At 50.9% G+C, this 26525-nt stretch overlaps 1 protein-coding gene across 7 annotated transcripts in view; it reads left to right on the top strand.

The window, feature by feature from the left end:
• Positions 1–26525, top strand: part of PAX5 (paired box 5) — a 109511-nt gene that overhangs the window by 62615 nt on the left and 20371 nt on the right. For 4 of the 7 annotated variants that reach the window (XM_030467255.1, XM_030467256.1, XM_030467259.1 and 1 more), the window contains one exon: positions 20221–20322. The exons of the other annotated variants lie outside the window; for them this stretch is intronic. In XM_030467255.1, the coding sequence (XP_030323115.1) occupies positions 20221–20322 (102 nt within the window). The remainder of the gene's footprint in view (positions 1–20220; positions 20323–26525) is intronic. 7 annotated transcript variants of the gene reach the window in all.

Here is a 26525-nt window from a genome sequence, read left to right as displayed (position 1 = left end):
GAGGGGATGCTGGAGAGGAGACATTTATTGACCCTTTTCTCCTTGTAACCAAAAGCTGTGTAGTGCTATGGGCCTCTCCTCTGTAGTAGATACCACTGAAAATCAGGAGGAGCTGAGCAGTGACACTGCCAGGGATGGGGCAGCCACAGCTTCTGGGGGCAACCTGGGGCTCAGCACCCTCACCCCAAAGGATTTCTCCTCTCCATCTCCCCTCTCCCAGCTCCAAACCCTTCCCCCTCGGGGGGTCCCGTCCCTCCAGGCCCTTGTCCCAAGTCCCTCCCCAGCTTTCCTGGAGCCCCTTCAGGCACTGGAAGGTGCTCTAAGGTCTCCCCATGGGATCCTTCTCTTCTCCAGCCTCAACACCCCCAACTCTCTCAGCCTGGCTCCAGAGCAGAGCTGCTCCAGCCCTCCCAGCAGCTCCAGGGCCTCCTCTGCACTGGCTCCAACAGCTCCGGGTCCTTCTGCTGATGGGGACCCCAGGGATGGACACACTGAAGGAAATGTACAGCTTGTAAGGAGATGTTGACTTGGCTCTGGTGTGGGATGAGCACAGGATCCAGTCAAGACAAGGCAATGAAGGACACCATTTCCTTCAGGGTCCATCTGGACTTTCCCCAGTGGGTTCAAGCCCATGACCTTTTCCCACCCTGATTAAAGACTCTGCCTTGATGTACTTCTCCTTCCTGTGGCTGAGCTCTTCACTGCTCTGCTGCACCTGTAAGATACCTGATTTCCAAAGCTATAAAAAGAAATAAGCCAGACCCGAAGCTGCCTCAATAACCCTGATGGAAGGTAGGAGGTGTCCCTGTCCATGGCAGGGGCGTTGGAACTGGATGATCTTTAAGGTCCTTTCCACCAGTCTGGGATCCTCTGGTTCTCTTGTCAAGCTGAAGACAGAAGTTTGATTGTTGGTGTGCTCTCTGGAGCTGGTGGTGAAAGGACCTGAGAAATGGTCACTTTTTCTTTACCATAAGGTTTATTTGATCTGCCTCATATGGGCCATTTTTGGTGGTGGTGCTCTGAGGCAACCAAGGACTTTTTGTGCCCAACAGAACCAATAATGTGAAGCTTAGAAGCAAAAATGAAGCTCCCAGCACCTGCCTGTGAGGAGCACATAATGAAATAGGACTCAACACTCATTCTCATATTGAAGACAATTACCTCAGAGAGGCAAAAAAATGTGGTACAGGGTCACTATTTCATTAATGTGAGTTCCTGTCCTGGTTTAACACTGGCCTGGTAATTAAACCCATTAACAGATTCTCTCTGTTAATCCCCCTCCCTGATAAAGAAAGGAGAGAGAATAAGGGAGAAAGACTGATGGGTTGGAAACTGAACTACACAGCTTTAATGAAACAGGAATGATAAATAGGAAAAAAATACTAAATATATACAAATATACAGGAAAATTGATCCCACGGTTCTCTCCCCTCTCCCCCAATAACTCTCACATCACCACCGAGGCTGCAGGGCGGCCCTGGGAAAGTCCAGCCTGGACTCCTGGACTCAGCAGTGCTCGGGAGCTGGAGGCAGGAACACAGAGATTCAGGCTGGCACGGATCAGGAACACAGGCAGAGGAAGGGATGGAATCCTCCCAGGATGCTGAAGCAAACAGGGAACGGGTGAAGAAGGGGAAGCAGGAAGGGGTGGAAAAAGGGGTTTGACCCTTGTGATCCCTCAAAGTTATACTGAGTATGAGGTGTATGGGATGGAATACCCTGTTTGGTCAGTTGTGGTCATTTATCTTGTCCACTCCTCCCTAAAGGAGGGTTGCAGGTGTGAACTCTTTACTCCTTTTCTCTTTCCAGAGCACAAGGTGTTCCTCAGAACTGAGCAGTGTCCTTGGCTCTGCACACCAGTCTCTAGCAGTAATTAAACATCCAGCATTATCAGTCCTAGAAGCAGACCCTGATTGAGAAACTTGCTGTTAATTTCAGCAAGCACAGCTACTTATAAGAGACTGAGCTGAAAGCAAAAGTACAAGACAGAAAATCACCTTTTTACTGGTCCAAACCAGGAGAGGTCCAAAACTGGCATAGTTGAGGGTGCCCCTGATAACTGCAGAGGTTGGACTAGATGACCTTTAGAGGTCCCTTCCAACCCAAATTGTTCTGTGATTCTGTGATAATGATCCTGAGAAGTGGATTCTGGAATCTTCTGTTGGTTATTCCTGGGGCAAAAAAAGGGCATTTATTTTAATTTGTACAGTGTACAGTGTAGTAAAAAAAACCAAAACTAACCACGAAACAAAACCTCAACAAAACCAACCAAACAAAACCCAATGCAGAAATCTTCTACTGGCAGATTCTGCAGTTGTAGTTTGCTTATTGGTGTGAATTTAGGTCTTAAATCCAGATCTTTCTGACTGCAGTGGGAGAACCTGGTTTCATTTGCTCCTTAAATTCATCTTGGGAATCACGTCAGAGTAGGCTCTTTTCACTGATTTCTCCTCATTTTAAGGCTGGACATCCCTGTAACAAGACCTCCAGGTGTAAAAGAGAATTCTAGTGACAGGAATTTTTTGATGTGAAGTTATCAGAGGTTTCATGATTCTTTCCAGTGACCACTGGGGGAAAGAGAGGAGAATTTTGAAGCAATTTATTGAAGGAAAAGTTTTGACTTTCTTCTGGAAAGAATTCTTTGTTAGGTTTTTTTGTTGGCTAATTGTCATAGCCATAGTAGGAAGTCTTCTTCCGAGGACTTTTTGTCCTGTATTATGTCCACATAATCTGTCCCTGTGTGGAAATGGTGATTGTTGTTTGAATATTATCACCAAATTATTTCCTTTCTGTGGGTCTGTTTTGGAAGTGCAGGTTGGTGCTGGTTTCTAGTGCAGCACAGTGCCAGATTTACAGTTTATCCCCCACATTTTACAGATAAAAGTGCAGATGCATTTTCCAATAATCTATTCGTCACTCCCAGTAGGGCCTGTCATGCTAAAGACTTGAAAAAGGGCCACATAAACTCCTGCAAGAAAGGCAGCCAATCTGAAAAACAAAAGTGTCATTTTTAATGACAGGATGGAATCTTAACTGGGGCCCTGTTGAAATTTTTTTTGCTTTTTTTTAATGAATTCTTATCTTGCCATTAGAAAAGAACAAGTGCGTTTGGGAAAGCAAACGAGGCCACTTGTACCCCAACCAAGACCCAGGCTATTAACTGTGCCTTTTGATGAGGTACAGCCTGGCTCTGCTGGGAGTTTGGATGTGGATTTAAATGTTGAATTTAACTATGGTAAACATGTTTTGGTGCAAAGCGCTTATAATAACAATTTGCATTTACATAGCATCTTTTTACTTACGGATTTTGCAATCTCTAATTAATTAAATCTGCCTCCCCCCCACCCCCAATACCACTGTGGTGTGGGAAATAAATACAATTTTAAACCGAGCAGCCACGGCAGGAGGATTAAGACAAGAGGGTTCTGGTGGCCCTGTGCTGATCCTGATTGCAGCGGGGCTGGGACTTGTTCAGCAAACACACTGAGCATCCTCATCCCCTGCTCACCCCATCCAAAACACCCAAAAAAACCCCAACTCTGCACAAATGAGTGGAGCACACCCTGCCACCTCCATCTGCATCTCCAGTTGGGGGGTGTTGAGGCTGGAGAAGAGAAGGCTGCACCGGGGAGACCTTAGAGCACCTTCCAGTGCCTGAAGGGGCTCCAGGAAAGCTGGGGAGGGACTTGGGACAAGGGACTGGAGGGATGGGACAGGGGACAAAGGCTTCAAATTAGAGAAGAGTAGGTTTAGACTGGATGTTAGGAACAAGTTCTTCAGCATGAGGGTGGTGGAACAATGGCACAGGTTGCCCAGGGAGGTGGTTGAGGCCTCCTCCCTGGAGATGTTCAAGGTGAGGCTTGAGGATGCTCTGAGCACCCTGATCTAATGAGGGTGTCCCTGATACTGCAGGGGTTGGGATGGGGTGACCCTGAGAGGTCCCTTCCAAATCATTCCATGATTCTATGAGACAGATGTTTTGTTGGTATTTGGGCAGCACATAGACCTGTTCCCTGGGGACATGGTTTAGCTGTGAGCTTACAGTGTTGGTCAGAGGTTGGACTGGATGATCCTGAAGGTCTCTTCCAACCAAAGGCTTTCTGTGACTCTTTGCATGGAAGGATAGAGACAATCTGAGGGTGATGGAGAGAAGGACACCAGGACACGTGCTGTCAGCTCACCCTGTCATGCCATCACCTAGAAATGGGAACGTTGGGAACGTGCAATGGGAAGGACTTTAAGGTGTGAACCACTGGGAAATGGGAACACACAAAAGAGCTGAGCCTGGGGGAGAAAACCAGAGGATCCAGATGCTTAGTGATTTTGGGGGGAAGGGGAAATTCTGCTTCTGACTGGGAAGGAAAATTCTTGTTAGTTTTTTTTACTCTCTTCTTTTGAAAAGATTTTCACGTAGTTCTGGCCTTGGAAAACACAGTGTTATTTATGAATAGAGATTTAATAAACCAAATTAGAAGGGTCTGGGTGATAAAACATTGCTTTCTTATGTATCTGCATTACATCAGGAGAAAAATGTGTGAATTTCAGGTTTTGATGTAATTTCTCATAAAAATGCTGAACTGCAATGAAAACAACCTAAACAAAACCAAAACCACAAATAAAAGCAACGGAAAATCAAAATGCATTGGGGAAAAAAAAAGAAAAGGTCACTGGCATTATTTAAAAATACAAGTTTCCTGTGTTTTGAGCTTGTTGTGACCCACAGTGAGGAAGGAATATCACTCGTGGAAGTCCCATGAGAGTCAGTAGGGACAGGGACTGCCTGTGCTGCCACCAGCTTGACACCTGGCTGGGGATTGTCACAAAGATGTGGCTGAGAAGTGAACCCAGTGAGGGCAGGGAAGGAGTGTGGAGGTCCCTCTGGAGTTATCCTTCTTTTCATTGCACGTTCCTTACAGCAACCTAAACCCCTGGAGCTCAGCTCTGTGGCGGCACTCTGAGCCTGGAATCAAGACGTGTGCCTCAGCAGTATCCAGGGACATCCTGGGCCATCTCCTCCCAGCACATCCCAATCCTGGCAGCCGTGGGTCTGGTCCTGGTGGTCTCAGCAGAGAGGAGCATCCTGTGGGAAGGCTGCACCATCAGGGCTTGGGGATCTGCAGGAGGGTTTTGAGCAGCCTGGTGGGAAGCCAGCAGATGCTGCAATAGCCAGCAGGTCCATAAGAGATGTGTGGTATTGAGGGATGTGGATGGATCCCTTTGTCAGGAAATCTGGGTTTTTTTGGTGCTATGCAGCTCTTGTTCACCACCTGCAAGTCTTCTCAGCCAGGATTTTGGTGGGAGAAGCTGTTAATTTCCTGAGATACAAGTGGGATGTTGGTGATGTGGATCTCTCTGATGCTCTCTGGGTGTGCTAGGAGTGGTGGCTTTGGTACAGAAGCTGTGTGTGGACTCACAGTGCCTTTGAGCATGGTGTGGGTTCAGTAGAAACCCAACTTGTGGAGGTGGTGGCTGAGGAGCAGGAGGTGGCTCTGTGAGCTGCCCATCACCCCTGCTCCACAGCTGAGCTCCTCTGCTGACTCCCATCTCCCTTCCCTGAGGTTCCTGGGGATGGACACATCATCTCTTCCTGGGGGGGACACTCTGGGACCTCAGCTCTGAGACCACTGACAGTTTGTGGGGGGCTGTGGTGTCCCCATGCTTGGCCCCTCACAGAATCTCTGACTGCTTTAGGTTGGAAAGGACCTCAAAGACCACCCAGTCCTAGACCCCTGCCATGGTCAGGGACCCCTCCCCCAGCCCAGGGTGCTCCAAGCCCCATCCAACCTTCAACACTGCCAGGGATGGGGCAGCCACAGCTTCTGGGGGCAACCTGGGGCTCAGCACCCTCACCCCAAAGGATTTCTCCTCTCCATCTCCCCTCTCCCAGCTCCAAACCCTTCCCCCTCGCAGGGTCCCATCCCTCCATTCCCTTGTCCCAAGTCCATCCCCAGCTTTCCTGGAGCCCCTTCAGGCACTGGAAGGTGCTCTAAGGTCTCCCCATTGCAGCCTTCTCTTCTCCAGGCTGAATTTCCAACCTTGGGATGATGGAGATGATGGAGATGATGGAGATGATGATGATGGAGAGCCACTGCTCCCATGAGTTGTGTCACCTGAGGACTCACAGGCAGGGTTTGCCTGCAGACCTTTGTTGAAGTTCTCCCTTTCTGTCCTCTGGCTGCAGCAGAGCTCTGGGGGGGTCCCCATGGGCCTTTGGAGGTGGTGGGGACACCCTGCAGCTTTCTCAGCATCACCATCCTCATCTCTGCCCCCATCACCAGCAGTGCTGCCCTGAAGGGACTCTTTACTCTGACCTTTCTAATTATTCCTGTCCAATCTTTCTTCATGTTTTCTTTTAATTATTTTCCCTTTCTTCTCCCTCTCTCTCTTTTTTCCCCCCTAAAAACTCCACCACTCCTCTCCAGTGTATTAAGGATGTGAGTGAAATTGATGGCTGGAACGTCTCAAGTCTTTATGATGATGAATGACTTTCCCTGCCAAAGCTTTTATTGTCTGTGATTTGGGAAGAAGGGGAGCTGATTTATCGTGGCCGACTGTCACGCCGTTTAATACAGTTATAAATCCTAAAGCCCTGATGGGCACTGTGGGCCAGGGACCTCCTCTGGACACTCTCCTCCCCCCCTTTTGTCTCCCTGCTCTCTGTGCTCAGCGTGGCTCCTGGGAGGAGCATGGGCAGGGGGTGTCTGGACCAGGATCTGGGCAAGCCCTGAGCACTTCACCTGGGCTGTGAGGCCCTTGTGGAAGGGGAGATTCCCCACCACCAGCCCCCCTGGAAGCATCCCCCATCCCAGTGGGGCTGTTCTGGTCCTCACAGAACGTGGCAGAAGGGGACTCCCTCCTGCTGGGGCTTGGGAACAAAATCCCATCCACTGCAACCCTCAGAAAGTTGTGTTGGTTGATGCTGAAATATCCCAACTGCATTTTTTAAGTGGCTTTGTCCGTGGGGCAGGGCACCCGTGGGTTTTGCAGGCAGGAAGGAAACGGGGCTGCCACTCGTGGTTGGTGTCACTGTTGGGCTCCACACGCGTGGCAGGAGAGGGTCAGTCCACAGGGGGGTCCTGTGGGGAGGTTGGGTTTGGTTTTTTTGAGAGCCAAAATCACATCAGAGCACTTTTGGTGAACCCAGAACTGTCCTGGGCAGAGGTGATGTGTTTTCAGCAGAACGTTAAGAGTTCTTTTCTTTTCTCTTGTAAGGTGTCAGACTCCCCACTCCCCATCTCATCCTGCCCCCTGGTCTGAGCTCACTTCCCATAAAGTCATTTCCCATACATTCACTGTGTCCTGAGTGAGCTGGTGCATCTGTGGAGCTACACATCTGGCTGCCTGGTGGGAGATGCAGCTACACACTTGGAAGCACAAACTTGGCCTTGCTGCTTCACAGGGCAGATGAACAATGCAATTTTGTCTTAATGGGATTTCAAACGAGGTGTTTCAGGTTATTCCAGCTGAATAGAATAAGATATTTCAGTATTGACAATTAAAATTATTTTGATGGAAAAATAGTGAATGCCAACCATGTCAGCATTTCTGTACCTTCACTTTTTCCATTACAGAATTCAGGTAAAAACACCTTATTTCAGCTTTTTGTCTTATTCCAGGATAAAAATAGCATTACTGAAACAACAGAAAATCATACTTGTGTTGTTGACCTGGACTTTGTCGAGTCCTAATTAAGATGTGTAAAATCTAGGGTGTAAATATTTTTCCTGTGAGGAGCAGGAAACTGCTGATGACATTAGCAATGATCCTTAGATTGGAAATGTCTCCATCTCAGATTAATTCCAGATGCAGATCATAAATATTGATTCTGGTGAGGTGGAAGATTTCAGCGTGGGTTTAACATCTCTGCTGTACAGAGCAGTGGAAGATGCTGGAGCTGTTTTGGGTTGGTTTGTTTGTTTCTGTTATTTTTTTTGCCTGTCTATGCTTCTCTAGCTGCATGCCTTGTAAGTGCCCCCTCCCTGGAAGTCTTCCAGGGCTTGGAGCAGCCTGGTCTAGTGGAAGCTGTCCCTGCTGGTGTTGGACTGACATGGTCTTTGAGGTCCCTCCCAACCCACACCATTCCATGGTTCCATGAATTTCTGGTTGCTTTCTCTTCCCATTCCTGGGTGCACCAGAGCTCTGCAGGTCTCACCTGCTGGTGTTGGTGCTTGCAGGGCTGCCCCACACTGGGAGCTGCTGGGATGGGGAAACCCTGAGGTAGGAAAGCTCTGGGATGATGAAGGCATCAGATGGTGAAGGCACTGGAGTGATGAAGTCCTGGGCTGCCTGGGATCTTCCCAGGCTTTGCCAGCCCCTGATGTCCTGGCACCATCAGATGCAGCATCCCCAGAGGTGTCCCTGGGTGGTGATGTGGCCCATGGACAGTCCTTGGGAGGTCTTGGTGAAGGGCTGCAAAGGTCCAGCTGGGGGCTGGCAGGATTGTGCCCCTCAGATTCTGATCTGAATTCCTCCTCTTGCTCTCACTGCCCCCAAAAGCCCTCTGAATGTCACTGTTATCCTTCAAAATGTGACTGGAAACACACATTTTTATGGTCAGCCTGCCCTGGATCCCTCCAGGACCCGGCAGAGCCCTGGGGATGTGGTGCTGAGGGACATGGGGTGGTGCTGGCCTGGGCACTTGGACTTAATGATCTTCAAGGTCTTTTCCAATCTTTAGGGTTCTCTGGTGCTGGGATCTCCCTCCTGAGCATCTCCTCCCCCTCAGGGTGATTCCTGGCACCAGCAGAGGCTGTGGACACAGGAGTGATGGGGAGAGGAGGTGGTGGTGGGACCAGCCCCTTCCTCCAGGCTGCATTTGAGATGTCTGTGCCTTTTGGTAAGAGATGAATATTGGCTAAGGAGCTGCAGGAAAACATACTGGACATATGAAACATATGAAAACATACTGGATTTGGGGTTTTGAAGGACGTGAGGCTGTCCACCTCTTCCCACACAGACCCATGGGTTTTCAGGAGCATCCCTGGTCTCAGAGTACAATGCCACCAAAGCTCTTGGGTTTTGTCCTGTAGCTCCTAGATTCTTTTTTGTTTTTCCTTTTTTTTAGTTTCTTGTAGCTGCAGTGTCTGGGAGGAGTTTGTAGTTCTTCACAAGCTGATAATATCTTTCAGGTCCTCTTGGTTGCAAAGAGAGGCTGGCACAGAGCTGCTGGGTGTGTGCAAAAATCCAAACACTTGGAAAGAAGGAACAAAAGGAAAATTGTTTCTGCTGCACTCCTTGTGGTAGCTCGGTCGCTCTCTCAGGGTGTTTGTGGAACATTGGGCATCTGGCTCTGTGTTTGCAGGAGCCCTTGGGCCACAAACTTGTGGAGGTGCTGATCCTCCTGGTCATCCTGCATCCTCCCCATCACCAGAGGCAGCCTGGGCAGCCTGCTGTGCTGCTCTCTGTTAGAAGGATTGCTGTGCTGCAGCAGGGAAACAATAAAGGGAATATGTTGCTTCTGCACGCGTTAAGAGCACTGATCAAACCACATGAGATCCCATTTCAGGCATAATGTGCATTGGAGGGCAAAATTAGATTGAGAAGTAAATGGAGCCTAAAATTTCCATAGCTTTATTCGTCAGAAAGCTGTTTCATTGCGTGGTTTAATTCTCCGACTTCTTCCGATTTCTGCTCGTGGCGTGCTGGCTGGAGAACATTTCAGAAATAATGAGATGAAAAAAAAATAATAAAATGACTCTTCTTTAATTTGGCAGTGGTTGTGAGGTGTACCAGGGCCATGCAGACCTGGTGTGGGAGGGAGTATATATATATATATTTATATTTATATATATCCCTCCTTTCAGCAGGGAGAGGTGCATTGTTTTGGGATATTTATTGTTTTGTTTTGTTTTGTTTTGTTTTGTTTTTTGGCATTTCTCTTAAGTTCTGAACTATCTGAACTTTCTTTTATCATTTATTTTTATTTTATTATTTACTTCCTATTTTATTGTTTATTTCCTATTTTATTATTTTTTGGGAGGGGTTGGACTAGATAACCTTTAGAGGTCCCTCCCAACCCAAACTACCCTAAGATTCTATTATTTCTGTTTAAAAGTAAAGTTTTGTTTCACTGCTGCTTGTAGAACAGTGCTGCACCACGAGCTGCACTTGTCCAAAAATGAACAGCGTTTTCTAGTGTGAGCTCTGCCGTGGTGGCAAGCTGATTGCTTCCATGTGAGATTTCTCTCCTCTCCCCGTTTAGCGTGTCTGTTTGACAGGAGGAGGCTCACTGCTTTCTCAGATAAGTGGGCACATGGGGTTCTTTGCCTCGGAAGGCAATCCTTGATGTCATGCCCAGAGCAGTCTGAGCAGAGCTCTGGGTGTGCAGAGCATCCCCTGAGCTGAGCTCGGCGTGGCTGTCACCAGCGATGCCACCAGAGCTGGAGGAGAAGCCTCTGCCTCTCCCCGTCCCACACACACCTCTGCACACCCCAGGAGGCTGCCTTTCCCTGGACACCTTCCTTTCCTTCCAGAGGGAGCTGGCTTGGCTTCCTTCATCCTGCTTCATTAAGCCCCACGTGCTAATTGTCTGCACCTTGCAGTCTGGGCTGGGGGAGTGCAGGCAGATGATGCCCCTGGTCCAGGCTGTGCTCAGCAACATCTCAGCCCCCTCCCTGTGGTCACCTGGGGTAGGGGGATGCTGGTCCTCACCTTCACACCTCATGCAGAGAACTTGTCTGAGCATCCCCATCAGGGGCAGGGTTCATGCCTGGTGCTCTCGTCTTTGAGCTCTCTCTTTGCCCACCAGCAAACCCCCCAGGGAGGGGATGGGTCACCTGCTGCTGCTGGGCTCTGGGGAGAGGCTTCTCCTACACACCACTGGGGGAACCAATCCCTGGACCTGCCCTGTGAAAATAGTCAAGATTTTGGCTTTTTTCAGTTCCCTTTTCCATTAAAAAAACCCAAAAAACTGAGATCTGAGGAAAGTTTAACAAGTGACAGCAGTAAGCAACAAAACCATCCAACAGCATCCTTCACCTCTTGTTTTAGTTTGGAGCACTTTGTGTATCTCTCCTCAGTAGCTTACATTTTGCACAGCAAAGTCATTCCAAACATGAGAATGACATCTTCAAATTTGTCTTTTAAAGGAAAATCAAAATGTTCTGATGTCTTCAAAGCTTTTTGGAGTTCAGATGCCCAAACGAGCAGATCCTCTGCATATACACCAGGCTTCCACCATTAAAATTTCTTGGGGCATTTCTGCCTCTTGATGAAAAGGTTTTGTTAAAAAAAAAAAAAAAAGAAAAAAGAAGTCAAAAGGTCTTGTCTGGCTGTGAAGGTAAACTTGATGGACATAGTCAGCTGTGTCCCCCTGGCTCTGCACCAGCAGATGCTCCAGTGCCTTCTCTGTGTGTTCTGGTCCTGAGCTGCAGAGCTGGGATGGTTCTCAACCTGGAGATCCTGGATGGGCAACCTCAGGGAGCTGCACTGATACAGCAGGAGAGCTGAGACCCCCCTGGGGTAAAGCTGTGTCCATCCCTGGGGTCCCCATCAGCAGAAGGACACGGAGCTGTTGGAGCCAGTGCAGAGGAGGTGATGGAGGTGCTGGGAGGGCTGGAGCAGCTCTGCTCTGGAGCCAGGCTGAGAGAGTTGGGGGTGTTGAGGCTGGAGAAGAGAAGGCTGCAATGGGGAGACCTTGGAGCAGCTTCCAGATCCTGAAGGGGCTCCAGGAAAGCTGGGGAGGGACTTGGGACAAGGGCCTGGAGGGATGGGAGCCTGCGAGGGGGAAGGGTTTGGAGCTGGGAGAGGGGAGATGGAGAGGAGAAATCCTTTGGGGTGAGGGTGCTGAGCCCCAGGTTGCCCCCAGAAGCTGTGGCTGCCCCATCCCTGGCAGTGTTGAAGGTTCACAGAATCCCAGGATGTTTAGGTTGGAAGAGACCTCCAAGCTCATCCAGTCCAACCTTTGACCAACACCATCACCAACCACCAAACCCTGTCCTTAGGGACCACCTCCAAATGCCTTTTAAATGCCTCCAGGGATGGGGACTCCACCACTCTCCTGGGCCATTCCAATGCCTGACAACCCTCTCACTGACTAAATATTTCCTAACATCTAGGAAATAGATCCAAGATAGTTCTTGCAGAGGTGTTGCCCACCTTGGCTATCTTTTCCCAGTCTGCACACAGATGTCCCCTCCATCCCCTCCAGCACTTGGTGTGTGTGCAGGTGAAATGTGGGGTCAGCCCAGGGAATTGTGAGGAGAAAGAGTCCCAGGTTGGCTTTGAAGGGGAAGGTGGATGAGATGATGCAGCTCAGCTCAAGCCTGCAGTCAAAGCCTCCTCTTAGCAAGCTTGAAAACTCTGTGAGGAGCTGGACTGTTGGTTTGGTGGTGGGGTGCAGAGCACACAGAGTGGAATATTTCTTTCTATATATCCATAATATTTTTCCTTTACCAGAAAGTACTGTGTTTTGTGTTTTGCTTTTGTGTTTTTTTTTTCTCTGCCTCTCTTTTGTAAGCTCAGTGGTACCCATGGGAAGGCTCCACCAGGCAGCTCTGAGCTCCTGCAGCTCTGTGCTGATGCTGTGGAAGTGAGGAGAAGCCCAGACCCCCAGCTGCACCCAGCTCAGGGGGCTCATCCTGGGTTTCAGGGCTTGGCCACTGCTGTCCCCATCCATCCCTGGCAGTCCCTGTCGGGATGGACACTGTGCAGTTCAATGCCTCCCCCCAGCCCCCAGCTCATCTTCTGCCCCCCACTGCTCCCGTTCTCCTGGCTGCTAATTTCACGCAGGCACTTAAACATGATGGATAATTGTGTTCTGCTTATCAATGTTTAATTTAAGGGCTGTTCTGTCTGACCTGGATGCCCTCTGCAAGAGCTATGCCTCATTATTGATTTCATGGTCACACCTGTGACATTACCTGCTTTGTAGGAAGTAGACTTTGACATTCCTGTGAGGCTTTGGCAGCCAGAGCTAATTGTCAGAAGAATAATCGAGTCAGCAAAATCATTACAGGTGATCTGTCTGTTACCACTGTTTTATCTGCCTCTAATTAGGTGCAGGAGAGGTAACTCATGGCCAGCACGCCGGGACTGGTGTCCCCAGTAGGGATGGGTCCTCATTAGCTGCTGTCTCTTGGGGGGCTGGGGTGGGCAGGGGGTCCCATGGGGCTGGGGAGTGTGGGGTCCCAACCACCATGAGGCTCAACCAGACCCAAGGGGTGGTGGTGGTACCAGCATGGAGCAGTTTTGTGTCTGATAAACCCAGATCCCCATTTCCAGAGGTGCTCATAGAATCACAGAATGATTTGGGCTGGAAGGGACCTCTCAGGGTCACCCCATCCAACCCCCTGCAGTATCAGGGACACCCTCATTAGATCAGGGTGCTCAGAGCATCCTCAAGCCTCACCTTGAACATCTCCAGGGATGAGGCCTCAATCACCCCCCTGGGCAGCCTCTGCCATTGTTCCACCACCCTCATGCTGAAGAACTTGTTCCTAACATCCAGTCTAAACCTACTCTTCTCTAATTTGAAGCCTTTGTCCCCTGTCCTGTCACTCCAGGCCCTTGTCCCAAGTCCCTCCCCAGCTTTCCTGGAGCCCCTTCAGGCACTGGGAGGTCACCATGAGGTCTGCCCAGAGCCTTCTCTTCCCCAGGACGATCAGTCCCCAGCTCTGGGTTTGTGTTGCTTCACGATCCTGTGCCACCTCCCTGCTCAGAGCTGGGGTGTGATGTGTGCCCCGGGTGTCCTGGGGAGATGGAGCTGCTGGTGGAGCTTCTGCTGGAAATGGGGCTGTGCATTCAGCCTCAGTGGTTTATTTAGGATAAAGACTGAAATGGAAGGGTCAGCATGATCATAATCCTGGCTGGGCACAGGAAGAGTGGTTCGGGTTTAAGAGAAAAAAAAAAAACAACAAAAAAAAAAAGGAGAGACAGGCAAAAGAAGTCAGTTCTGATAACAGCTTTAACTGAGATAATCTGGAAACTGGGGTTTGCTTCCAGACATGAAGCAGCTCCCAAAACACAGAATCATAGAACTATGATTGGAAGGGGTTGGAAGGGACCTTTAAGCTCACCCATTTCCAACCATGCCATGGGCAGGGACCTCTCCCACCAGCTCAGGTTGCTCAGAGCCCCATCCAGCCTGGCATTAAAAACTTCCAGGGATGGATGGAGCTTCCACCACCTCTCTGGGCAACCTGTGCCAGGGTCTCACCACCCTCACGGTGAAGAACTTCTTCCTAACTTCCACTCTAAATCTCCCCTCCTCCAGTTTGAATCCATTCCCCATGTCCTATCACTCCCTGACATCCTAAAAAGTCCCTCCCCAGCTTTCCTGGAGCCCCTTCAGGACCTGGAAGGTGCTCTAAGGTCTCCCCATTGCAGCCTTCTCTTCTCCAGCCTCAACACCCCCAACTCTCTCAGCCTGGCTCCAGAGCAGAGCTGCTCCAGCCCTCCCAGCAGCTCCAGGGCCTCCAACAGCTCCGTATCCTTCTGCTGATGGTTCTGAACCTTTGTCCCTGGAGGGGTGGGGTGACCCCATCAACCCCCTGATTGCTGACCACACTCCTGATCAGTTCCATCTCTGTGGTAGGGACAGGACATGGGTGAGGGCTCAGCTCCCCTTGGTAAGGAACGTGGAGGTTGTCCCAGAGGAACATCACCATCCCCAAAAATGAGGGGGATGCTTGTGAGGCTCTGTAAGCCCCCTCCCCACCACCTGGACCCCCTGCATTTTCTAATGTATCCTTTGCAGTAATTAATTACCTCTCCAGTGGGTTCATTTCTTTCACACTGTTCCTGGCAGTTAGATAAAAGGGAAGGAAAAAAACCAAAAAGCATGTTGGTGCCCTGTGGTATTGAAAGTGAAGGGTTTTCACACTGTCAGGGTAATGAATTCTGCAAGGGTTTGAAGCACCTGAGCTTGGGGAAGTCCTCGTGTCATGTGTCTGGGAGTGACAACCCCCAGTGGTTAATTACTGCCATGGATGAGAGCTGAGCTGATAAAAAAATGAGATAATTTCATTAGTAGTTAAATTTGAAGTTAATTGGATTCAAGTTTACACAGTTAGTGTACGAAGACGCGCCAGGAAATGCTCTTTTGGGTTTGTTTTTTTTAGGATTTTTGCTGTTTTTTTAAAGTCAGGTGAACTGGAGAATATCTCTCAACTGCTCCCTGGGGTTTTCTCACCATGTTTTGGGGATGGGAGGCTCCCTCTCCACCATGCCTTGCTCTTGTCCCCAGCAGTCCCAGCTTGTGCTGGTCTGGGGACACTGACTGGTGCCCCACACCTGCATGGAGATCATCTGCTGACCCATCCTGCTGAAAAGTTATTTCTTTCATGGAAAAAAATTACTTGTTTTCACCTTTTTGGGTTTTTCTTTGAGAAATGACAAGAGAAGACCTCTGCCAGCTCCTGGTGAGTGGAGGGGTGGGTGATGTTTATTGGGGATCCCCTGCATGCAGAGCCAAGCCCTCTGAGACTCCCACCTGTGCCCTCTGGTCCCACTGTGACAATTGTTTGACATTTGTCATACTGTGGGTTTAGGGTTTTGTTTTGTTTTGTTTTGTTTTGTTTTGTTTTGGAGTAAGGTGTGATGAATTGTGTCAGGGGAACAGCTCAGGCTGAAGATGCAGTGCAGGTTTCCATCCCTGCAGGGAGCTGGTGTGGTCCCAGCAGCATGGCCAGCCTGCACTCTGGGGCTTTGCAGAAAGCTGGGACCTGGGCTGAGGCTGCTCTTGGGGCAGCTGAGCCAGGTGTCCTGAAAAAACACTGTGGAGGGACCTGGGACAAGGGCCTGGAGGGATGGGATGAGGGGAAAGGGTTTGCAGCTGACAGAGGGGAGATGGAGAGGAGATCTCCAAAAGTGTTGGAGATGTCTCATTGCTTGGCAAGCTGCAGCTCTCTCATCCCTCGGGCAGCCCCCCAAAGGAAGGGGGAGATTCTTCCTCCATTGGAGAGGGGGAGAAACTGAGGCTTTTCTGCATCTCCAGAATGTGTTCTCTGCAGCTGAGGGCTCCAAAGCCTCACCTGCAACCCTGACCTGGGTATCCCTGGGGCTGTGATGGAAGCCAAACCAGACCTGCAGAACAGACCACGAATGATGTGCTCTTGATTTAGGGAGGAGATGAGATGACACTTTTCTTGTTATCTTCAATGGTGGCTGCTTCTCAGTGCCCTTGAAGAGGGTTCTGACCATACTGGCTGTGGTGGTGGCTTTGCAGAAAGTGAAAATGTTGTAGTACTTCATTATACTGAAAAAAATTATACGGCAATGTTGTTTCTTTTCTTAAATAAGTGTTGGGAGGTGAGGGCAGAGGAGTGGTTGGTGTGGGACAGGCCAGGAGGGGAAACTTTCCTGTTGATCCAGAGACCTTTGGGAGATGGGACACTTGGTGTCAGGGGAGATTATGGATCAGATCATCTTGGATGCCATCACACAGGGCATACAGGACAATGAGGACCAGATACAGGTCCTGTCTGACTGACCTGATTCCTGCTGCAAGGAGGAGACTCACCCAGTGGATGAAGGAAAAGCTGTGGACATTGTCACATTGTCTGGATTTAGTAAAGCCTTTGACACTGTCTCCTACAACATTCTTCTTCAGAAGCTTCTGGAGCAAGGTTTGGATACGTAGACTCTGCAGTGGGTGAAGAGCTGGCTGGGTGGCCAGGCCCAAAGAGTGGTGATGAATGGAACCAAATCCAGATGGTGCCTGGTCACACGTGGTGTCCCCAGGGTCCAGTGCTGGGCCCTGAGCTCATTAATCTCTTCATTATTTATTTGTATGAGGGGACTGAGGGTACCCTCAGTAAACCTGCAGGTGACACCAAGCAGGTGGATCTGCTGTAAGGGAATCCTTACAGTGGGACCTGGACAGGTTGGGCCAGTGAGCCAAGGTTAATTGCGTGAGGTTTAACAAGCCCAGTGCCAGGTCTGGCACCTGGGTCAGAACCACCCATGGGGAGCTACAGAGCTGGAGAAGTGTGGTGAGAGAGCTGTGAGTTGGAAAGGGACCTGGGGGTATGGGTTGATAGTGACTTAAAATGAGTCAGCAGTGTGTGCAGGTGGCCAAGAAGGCAATAGCAGCCTGGCTTGTGTTAGGAACTCAGTGCCAGCAGGAACAGGGAGGGGATCATCCCTCTGTACTCAGCTCTGATGAGGCCACGTCTTGAGCACCGTGTTCAGTTCTGGGCACCTCACTACAGAAGGGACAGAGAAGTGCTGGAGAGTGTCCAGAGAAGGGCAACAAGGCTCATTCAGGGCCTGGAGCACAAATCCTGTGAGGGGCTGAGGAGCTGGGGGTGTTTGGTCTGGAGCAGAGGAGGTGAGAGGAGACCTGATGGCTTTCTGCAACTGCCTCAAGGGAGGGTGGAGGGAGGAGGGAAAAAGCCTCTGCTCCTGAGGGATGGGATAGGAGCAGAGGGAATGGATGGGAGCTGTGCCAGGGGAGCTTTGGATGGGTGTTAGGAAATATTTTGTCAGTGAGAGGGTTGTCAGGCATTGGAATGGCCCAGGAGAGTGGTGGAGTCCCCATCCCTGGAGGCATTTAAAAGGCATTTGGAGGTGGTCCCTAAGGACAGGGTTTGGTGGTTGGTGATGGTGTTGGTCAAAGGTTGGGCTGGATGAGCTTGGAGGTCTCTTCCAACCTAAACATCTTGGGATTCTGTGATTCTGTGACATGGTGCCCCATCCCATGGTGACACCACATGGCCACGAAAGAGAAGAGTAGTGGTGGCCTTTCCAAGTCAATGGTCAAAGCAGGTCACAGATGCTCTTCTGCCTTTCCCAGGCTGTAGAGATGACATAATCCAACTTCATGTCATAATCCAACTCCCTCACAAAAATAAAGTTATGAGAGAGAGAAGGAAGTGGGGCAGTGAGGTGGGGAGAACATTTTAATCTAAAAGAGCCATTTTATGCCTGTATTGGGTAATTACAATTCACAGTGCCCTTCCAGAGGGGATCTGTCTGGAATGGGAGAGCTCCAGATCGCTTTGGAAAGCAAATTAATCAATTGTTTTGAACCTTAAATTCTCTCAGGAAGTGGAGGCACCATAAATATTCTCTAGGAAGGACCTGGGAGTGGGCTTGGTGTCCATGACCCAGGGGGTGGTGAGCAGCAATTCCCAGTAACTCATTTTCCTGACCCTCATCTCATTGGGTGAGGTCTCATTTCTTCAGATTCAGTCTGACCAAGCTCCAGAGAACTGTAAACAGCACAGCTGGGAAATCAAGTGCCAAGGGAAAAGAGTTTGACCATGTTTCTTCTTGTCAGTGTGGGGCTAAACCCAAAAGGTCTCTGAACTTGCCTGGTTGACCTGATGTGCCATTGTACCAAGGAACCTGGGCTCACAGGGGCTTTGTCTGGTTAAGGAGATGTTTTGGGCCAAAAACATCTCCGAGATCACTAGAGCTGTGTTAGAGGAGGGGGATTCAGGCAGATCCCGTGGGCCTGAGCAGCCCCTGGTGCTCAGCAGGAGGGGACAGCAGCATCCAGAGCCCCAGCTGTGGTGTCCCAGGGTATCAGGCACCAGAGAACTCTTTAAGGTCAGCTTATCCTTGGATAAGGGATGTACCTCAGTGTAGCGGGAGGAGCCTTTCTTGCTCCTGAGGCTTGATGAGCTGCTGGCCTCTCCATTGCCTCACACCAGAGTGAGCTTCTCTCTGTGGGTGTGTGTCCCACCTTTATTGGACCCCTGGTAATAGGGGGCCTGCCCTAACCAGGCACAGGTGGACTCACACCCACTCTTTGGCAACTCGAGGCACCTGGTTTAGCTTGTTTCTCTACACCCCAGGATCCTGTGACAGTCCAGAAAGATGTAGCTGGGTTTCCATGTTCCCTCTGTGTTGAGAAATGGATCCTTCCTGGTGGGATGACAGGCGCATCCCTTTCTCATGGGGAAACACCTCTGGCCACAGCCAGTTCACAGAATAACATGATCCTTTGGGTTGGGAGTGAATTTAAAAGTCATTTCATTCCAACTCCCTGCTGCCATGGTCAGGGACCCCTCCCCCAGCCCAGGGTGCTCCAAGCCCCATCCAACCTTCAGCACTGCCAGGGATGGGGCAGCCACAGCTTCTGGGGGCAACCTGGGGCTCAGCACCCTCACCCCAAAAGATTTCTCCTCTCCATCTCCCCTCTCCCAGCTCCAAACCCTTCCCCCTCAGAGGGTCCCATCCCTCCAGGCCCTTGTCCCAAGTCCCTCCCCAGCTTTCCTGGAGCCCCTTCAGGCACTGGAAGGTGCTCTAAGGTCTCCCCGGTGCAGCCTTCTCTTCTCCAGCCTCAACACCCCCAACTCTCTCAGCCTGGCTCCAGAGCAGAGTTGCTCCAGCCCTCCCAGCACCTCCATCACCTGCTGCTCACACTCTGGGGATGCAGCACAGGACAGGGGGGGTTTGATGGCTCCTGCTCAGCTTCTCCTCACCCAACACCCCCAGCTCCTGCTCCTCAGGGATCTCTACAGACATTCCACACCCAGATGGGATTTGTGCTTGGGATTACCCCAGCCCATAGGCAGGACCTTGCCTTTGGTCTTTTTTGAACTCCATGAAGTTCAGATGGCTCACTTCTCCTGTCCAGCTCCCTCTGGATGATCTCCCTTCCCTCCAGCATCTGGGAGCAGCACTGGGAGTGGGGGGAAAGGAGAAGACCCAGAACCTGGTCCAGGGTATTTCCATGGAAGAGCTGTGGCTACTTTAATAAAATGAGAGGCTTGTGTGATCTAGGTGGAGGGCACCACATGAGGCCCTGTCTGGGAGTCTGAGACTTCTTCCCACACCACAGACATCTCCATTTAAATCAGTTTTCACATCTCAAAGCCTTGTGTTTGTTTTTTGTTTTTATTTTCAACTTTGGCTTTAACAGCGATTAAAAAAAAAAACCCAAACAGCTCCCTGCTTCATAGTGAGATCCCTGCACACCATCAGCCTGGCGCAGGGTGTTTTTTCTGGAGGGTTTTCTGGGAAAGTGTCACTCAGCTGAGTGTTATTTCACATTTTTGCCATCTCTGACTTCACCCTCTGGAGCTTCTGCAGGAACCTGGGAATCGGGGTTGAGCAGCTGGGGTTCAGGAGAGGGCAGAGCTCACAGCAGGTCACAGAGAAAGGGAAAAAAACCCCAACCCTGTTCCTCCTCTGCCCTGGAAGTCCCAGCCTGTCCCTGCTGGAGCTGCTGATGACAAATGCAGGGCTGTGGTGCACGGGGAGCTCGGGGAGATGTAAGCGGCGGCGCTGGTGGCGATGCTCAGGTGGTGATTTGTTGGTTTGATTCCTCAGGTCGCGAGCTGGCGAGCACAACCCTCCCTGGATACCCTCCACACGTCCCCCCCGCCGGACAGGGCAGCTACTCTGCTCCAGCACTGACAGGGATGGTGCCTGGTGAGTCTTCAAAACCAGAGGGAGGGAGGGAGAGAGGGAGGGAGGGAAAAAAACGAGCAAAAGGAAAGGAAAAAGAGCATTTCAGGAGGAAAACGTGGCACTTGGTAGAAGGTCTGTGAGTGCCAGGCAGAGGATGTGGCTCTGGTGGGGACAGGGAGTTGTGGAGTGGTTCTTGGCACATGGGTGAAGGTGTGGTTCTTGTTCATGGTGTAGAGCAGTCACGGGTGACTGAGTGTGTGGTTCATGGTGTAGAGCAGTCCCAGTGAAGGTGTAGAGTGATCCCTGGTGAAGGAGGAGCAGGGAAGGGGGTCCAGCCTGTGGACCATCAAATCCAGTCATTGGCACTGGGATGCTGGCAGAACCCCCAGCCTTCCCTCTGTGGATCCTGGGTGTTTTGCCCCACCAGGCTTTGCTCCAACCCATCTGTTTTCTCCAAACAACCTGTGTCCCAGCATGGATGAGTCCTGACCTCGATACTGCTCTGTGCAGGACTGCACCATCCAGGTGACTCCTGCAGACCACTGGGTTCCCTCAGCACATTATTGCTGCAGTTTCTTTCCTCTCCCAGAGCTGGGGTAGGACAGCAACATCAGGGTGCTGGCAGTCTGTGACTGGAAGGGTGGTGGCAACCTGAGGATTGTCCTTCCCCTTCTCCTTGCCAAGCTCTTCAGGTCATTGGAACCAGTGAGGTCAGGGAGTTACTGAAGAAAATGCCCCAGACTGGAATCTGTTATCTGTCTGTTATCACATGGCCCCAGGAGGTGGTGGCTTAGAAAATAATACTCCTGATAGGAAAGTGGGAGTTGGTGGCAGTGTTTGGACATCTGGATCTTCTTGGTGTTGGTCTTTGTTACAGCTTTGGTTGTGTTCTGCAGGTTGGGTTCTGCCAGATCACTGAGGAGTTAGGGAAAAAACCCCAAAACATCCACCATTTTATTGGTGTGTTAGAGCTGGAAACTGGCTGTGGGAGTTGGGTTGTGTAGCAGCCAATTTTTATCCATAAAATGTTGTCTCAGAGGAGCTGCTGTGAGGGTACAGGATGAAGCTGGTGCCCAACAGTCCCCTTCTCCTGATGGGCATCTCCTGGTTTTGGAGCATCCTTCTCTGAAAGCCTGGGCCATCAAATTCAATCCTGGCACACACTGTGGTTTAGAGGCTTTCAGAAACCTTGTGGGAACTGAGCACCTTTCTTCAGAGAACCTTCCTCTGAAAATCTGTCAGTGAGCCCCAGCCCCTTCCCCAGGCAGGGAAAATGGGTGTTCTTCCCTCTGTTTTGGGGAGTTACTGGCTGTTTGGGGTGGTGAAACTGCAGGATGTGGGGTTTGGAGATGCAGTGAGGGAGGGCTCCATGATGTAGAGTTGCCTGAGACAGTTTTCCCAGGTAATAGATTTTATTTTTAACTACACATAGGCTTGTGTGACCCATTATATTGAGTAACTGCACTGCTCCTCTGACTGGTTCCTTTAATAACAACCTTCTGCTCCAGCTGGTGTGAAGGTCAGATGCAATTCCTGTAGGTTCTCCTTCTCATTTAAGGGAGAATTTGCTAACTAGCATCCCAAATACCTTCTCAATCCTTCTTTGACTCCTGTCCTCTGCAGGACCAATTTCAGAGCCTTGCTGGGAGGAGCAAGGAGCTGCTCCAGGGGAGGTTCCCGACCCTGGCTGCTGCCCTGGGCACATCCCAGCTCTCTCCAGAGAGCCCAAGAGAGGTTTCAGGGATTGGTTTCACCACCTTCTGCTGCCTGGCTGTGTCTTCCTCTGCGAGAAATGTGCTTCCTTGATAAGATTTCTAATCGTTAGCCATGAATTTCTGCTGGTAATTAAGCAATTGTGTGAGTTAAGTGCTTTAGGGCTGTGGAGAGATATACAGAGGATGAGACAGGGGCAGAGCTTTGTTGCTGCTGGCATTGCCTGTGCTGCTGTGGGTGTGCTGGTGGGCTTTGTCCCATCTCTGCCCAGGGCTGTAGGACCATCCAGCTCTCTGGAGTTTCCAGCCTGACAGAGGGAGCTGTGCAGATCCAGCTTCTTGCTTGGTGCTTCTCTCTCCTCCCTCTCCCCTGCTCCCCTGCCAGCCCCCATCCTTCTCTCCTCTTCCACACACATGAGGTGTGTGACCCCCCTGCACATCCAGCCTGGCACAAACACCTGGTCCACACCTTCAGATCTCCTCCTACCCGTCCCTGCACAAGCAGGGACTTCCCTCTTGTGTGGCTCGTGAATGTCTCCTGTGACCCAGAGAATAAATTATCCAAATACTTTTTCTCTAAATAACAGAATCCCAGACTGGTTTGGGTTGGAAGGGACCTCAAAGCCCACCCAGTCCCAAGCCCCTGCCATGGTCAGGGACCCCTCCCCCAGCCCAGGGTGCTCCAGGCCCCATCCAACCTTCAGCACTGCCAGGGATGGGGCAGCCACAGCTTCTGGGGGCAACCTGGGGCTCAGCACCCTCACACGAGATAAATTCTTGCTGAAGGGACCCCGCTGTCCATGATAGCAGGGGGTTGGAACTGGGTGGGATTTCCCACCATTCTGTGATTCTATGATTCTCACTCATGAGGTGGGGCCAGTGGTGGACGAGGTCATTCCAAGAGCCTCTGCAGTCTCCATCCTTGGGAATTTTCACAGCCAGGCTGGATGAGACTCTGAACACCCTGATCTGGTGTTGTTGTTGATCCTGCAGTGAGCAGGGTCTGGACACCTCCCTGAATGTTCCACCTCCCTCCCTCACCCCATGGCTCAATGTTTTTATGGTCTCCCTGCTGGAAATGTGAAGCAGAATCAGGAGCTCAGGTGCTTCTGCCTGATGCTCTGAGCAGAGGTGGAGCCCATCAGCTGTTCAGAGGAGGAGGACAGGTCCCTGTCTGGAGGCTGTGATGCCAGCAGCCCACGCAGGGCACGGGTGGGACAGCTCTGGTGAAGACCCCAAACCACCGAGCCATGAATCCCCCTGGGAAGCCAGATGGAGCCATGTCCACCTTGTCTGCTCCTCTGGAAGACTGAGGATGAAAGGGGGAAGGGAGGTGGCCCCACCATAAGATTGCTGCAGGTGAATGGTCCTGGAGGTGCTGGGAGGAGGCAGGAGGTCAGCAGCACAGAGCAGCTCTGTCAGGGGAACCACATGGCCCTAGAACAGCCTCTGCCTGCCACCATTCTGACCTGCCAGGGGTGCTGAGCAGGAGGGGACACTTCTCTTCAGTCCTCACTCTCTGGTCGGCCATGCTTGAGGCAAGAGGGTCTACGTCCATGGGAGGTGTTTATTTTGCCTGGCATAGCTCTCTGGGTGCTCTAGTTATCTGCTGGGATGTTTAATGCACCACTGTTCCCTCCTGGATTCTTGGTCTCAGAAACACCCTGGGGCACAGGATCCCACAGGTTAATGAGCTTCTCTGTGCAGAAATTATCTCCAATAATTTGGTATTATTGTTATTATTTGTTCCTGCTGTGACTCTCTCTTCAGTAGCAGGGAGCAGTGTCTCCCCGGCATCCTTTGCTTTGTCCCCAGGGCACAGCAGGCAGGAGCAAACCTCCAGCTCACCCAATACTTGCAGCCCAGAGCCTGGTGCCACCTCTCTTTACTTGACTCCTGCCCAGATGGAGCATCCCAAGGCTGCTGGGCTCTTCTGATGGAGGTGCTGCTGCCTTCTGATGCCTCTGCTCCCTGGCATTTGCAGATCTGGCTTTAGGAGTGGGGACCACACCATGAGGATGTGCAGGGGTTTTGCTCCATGGCCCATGTGATGTTTCAGGTGCTTTTATTTGAGGTCAAATGTTTGGGAAGGGGAGAGCAGCTGCTGGTCATGGGTAGCCCAGGGTTGCTGAGTTTCTCTCACCTCTGTCTCTCTATCTCCTCTCCTCCTGCCTGGGCTGTGGTGCAGTGCTGGTGGGGACATGGTGGTGGTGATGAGGACCCACAGAGCTCACCTGGGGGACTTCCCTTTGTCCTTTGTGTCTCCACACACCACCAGGCCCGTTCTGACACTGGGGCAGGTCTCCATGGATCACTGCTCATGCCTGTGGGATTGCTCCTGAGATGTGTCTGAAGGTCTGTGACCATCAGGGAGGGGACAAAGGGACACGAGGAGCTGTGCTGGAGCTGCAGGGTGTCTGCCTGCCCTGAGGATCACTGTTCCAGGAGCTGTGTCCATGCTGGGGACAGGGCAGGAGTGGTCATGGTGATTCCCATGGCCAGGGCAGCCAGGGCCAGGCAGGGGCTTGGGCAAACCATGACCATGATCATCTTCATCTCTGTTTACTGTGACCAGTGGGCTCAGCCCACATGCAGCTGAGCTGGAAGGTTGTCCTCAAGCAGTTCTTAAATACTTACTGCAGTTCTTGAGTTAGAAACATGGGACAGCATCTCCTGCTGCCCCCTGTGCCCCCCCTCTTTGCTGTCCCCATCTCCAGGAAAAGTCCCACCACCCCTTCTCCCCTCCCTGGGACTGTCCCTGCACACCAGGTGACAGGAAAGGTTAGACTGTCTGGAATAGTGATGCTGAAAATATAGTCATTAATGGGACTCTGGAAACCCAGATGTCCTTTCTGAACACCGGTAATTTGTTTTTAATGAAAAACCATGCAGTGACCCTGAACAAATGAATTTCCTTTATATGAAGTCTATGTGCAATTACCCGACTAAAAGGGGACCTGAAAACAGTGACATTCAAAACTGGGCTTGGAAAAGAAAAGCATAAAAAAATAAATAAAAAAGTAATATCAGGGGTGTCATTAGGGATCCCTCAGCAAGGAGAAGACACGAGTTCCAATGTGTGAAGCAGGAAGAAATAGTGCTGGGAGGCAGAAGATGAGGTTTTCATTCAGGACGTGGGACCTCTGGGATGACTCCTGTAGGGATGGGGGGGGTTAGATCCCCCTGGGCACACCAAAGGCTTTATTAAATATTATTTTCATGCACTCATGTTATTTGCTCTGGCTCAGCCTTGGCCGAAGTTCTGGGATGGCTTTGTGTAGTCTCCAGACAGGCAGCACTGAGGCTGTGAAAGCGAGGCATATGGGAGGTAAAATGCTTAAAAACTGGGGCAGAGGAAGTGCACGATGTGTTGTGGGATGATGGAGAGCAGCTGCAGCAGAACCTGACCCAGGACCTCTTCTGGGGCACAGCACAAAGCTGGAGCCATGTGGTGGCCTTGGACCGTGAGACTTCTGTGGTCAGTGAAAGTGAAAGCAGAATTGTCTGCTCTTTAGAGCCGCAGAATGGTTTGGGTTGGACAGGACCTGTCTAGTTACAGCTCCTAGAATGAGCTGCAGGAAGAGGAATAAGGCTTAACATGGAAAGTTTGCAAGTTGCCTCCTTGAAGCCTGGAGGTGACTCCAAAGTCCCTTTGCCATCTGCTCCCCATGCCTCATGCTGCTGTTAGGGCAGGGTTGTGGATCTCAGCTCAGATTACACAAATCTCTTTTTTTTTGTGTGTATGTGTCAGTGTTGTGACTTGACTTTTTTTTTTCAGCTCATGTAGCTCAAACCCAGCCACCACCCCAAAAACAACTGCAACCTCCCCCTCCCAAAAAAAACACCCATGGCTTCTTCAGCCAGAGCCAGAGGACAGGAGTGTGGTCACTGGGCATTTTCTGGTTGAGCAAATTCATTTTTTTATCCCCAGCCTAAGGCTGCTTCTCAGTGGTGCTTCCCCACCCTCCTGCTATCCCGGGACACAAATCCTGGAGAAGTTTCACCAGGAATGGGGGAGCAAGTGAGGTGCCCTCACGAGTATCCTGGGGCAATACCAGGCTGCAAATCAGCTGATGAATGACTCCCTTAATTAGTAACGAAGCAGCTAAGTAAATGGCAGGCATTCATCCCCTGCTCATGTAGGTTTTGAATGAGGAGCTGCCAGGATCTGGGAAGCCTGGAGAAACGTTTTGGTGTTCATCTCTCAGGAATGCAATTACCGCGCTCGCCCGGAGTATAGATAAAATTTATATTGTTTTCAATATGATGTTGTCAGCTATTATTTCATTAAATTGATTTAGAAATCGCACTGGCGAGGGCAAGAAGGTGAAACGTTGGGAAGCCAGCAGCCTCCCTGGGTCTGCTCTTCCCGAGCCTGTCTCCCTCTTACCCACCCGGTCCTGGCTGGGGTCAGCTCGTACCCAGTCCTCCCCGTGTCCCATCCCCTGCTCCAGACACAGTTCCTGCCCCTTCCCCTCTGCCGAACGGGAGCGAGCGATGCGGGGGGTGTAC

Source organism: Calypte anna, chromosome Z, assembly GCF_003957555.1.
Source record: "Calypte anna isolate BGI_N300 chromosome Z, bCalAnn1_v1.p, whole genome shotgun sequence".
Classification (NCBI taxonomy): domain Eukaryota; kingdom Metazoa; phylum Chordata; class Aves; order Apodiformes; family Trochilidae; genus Calypte; species Calypte anna.
This window is presented reverse-complemented; position numbering and strand designations above follow the sequence as displayed.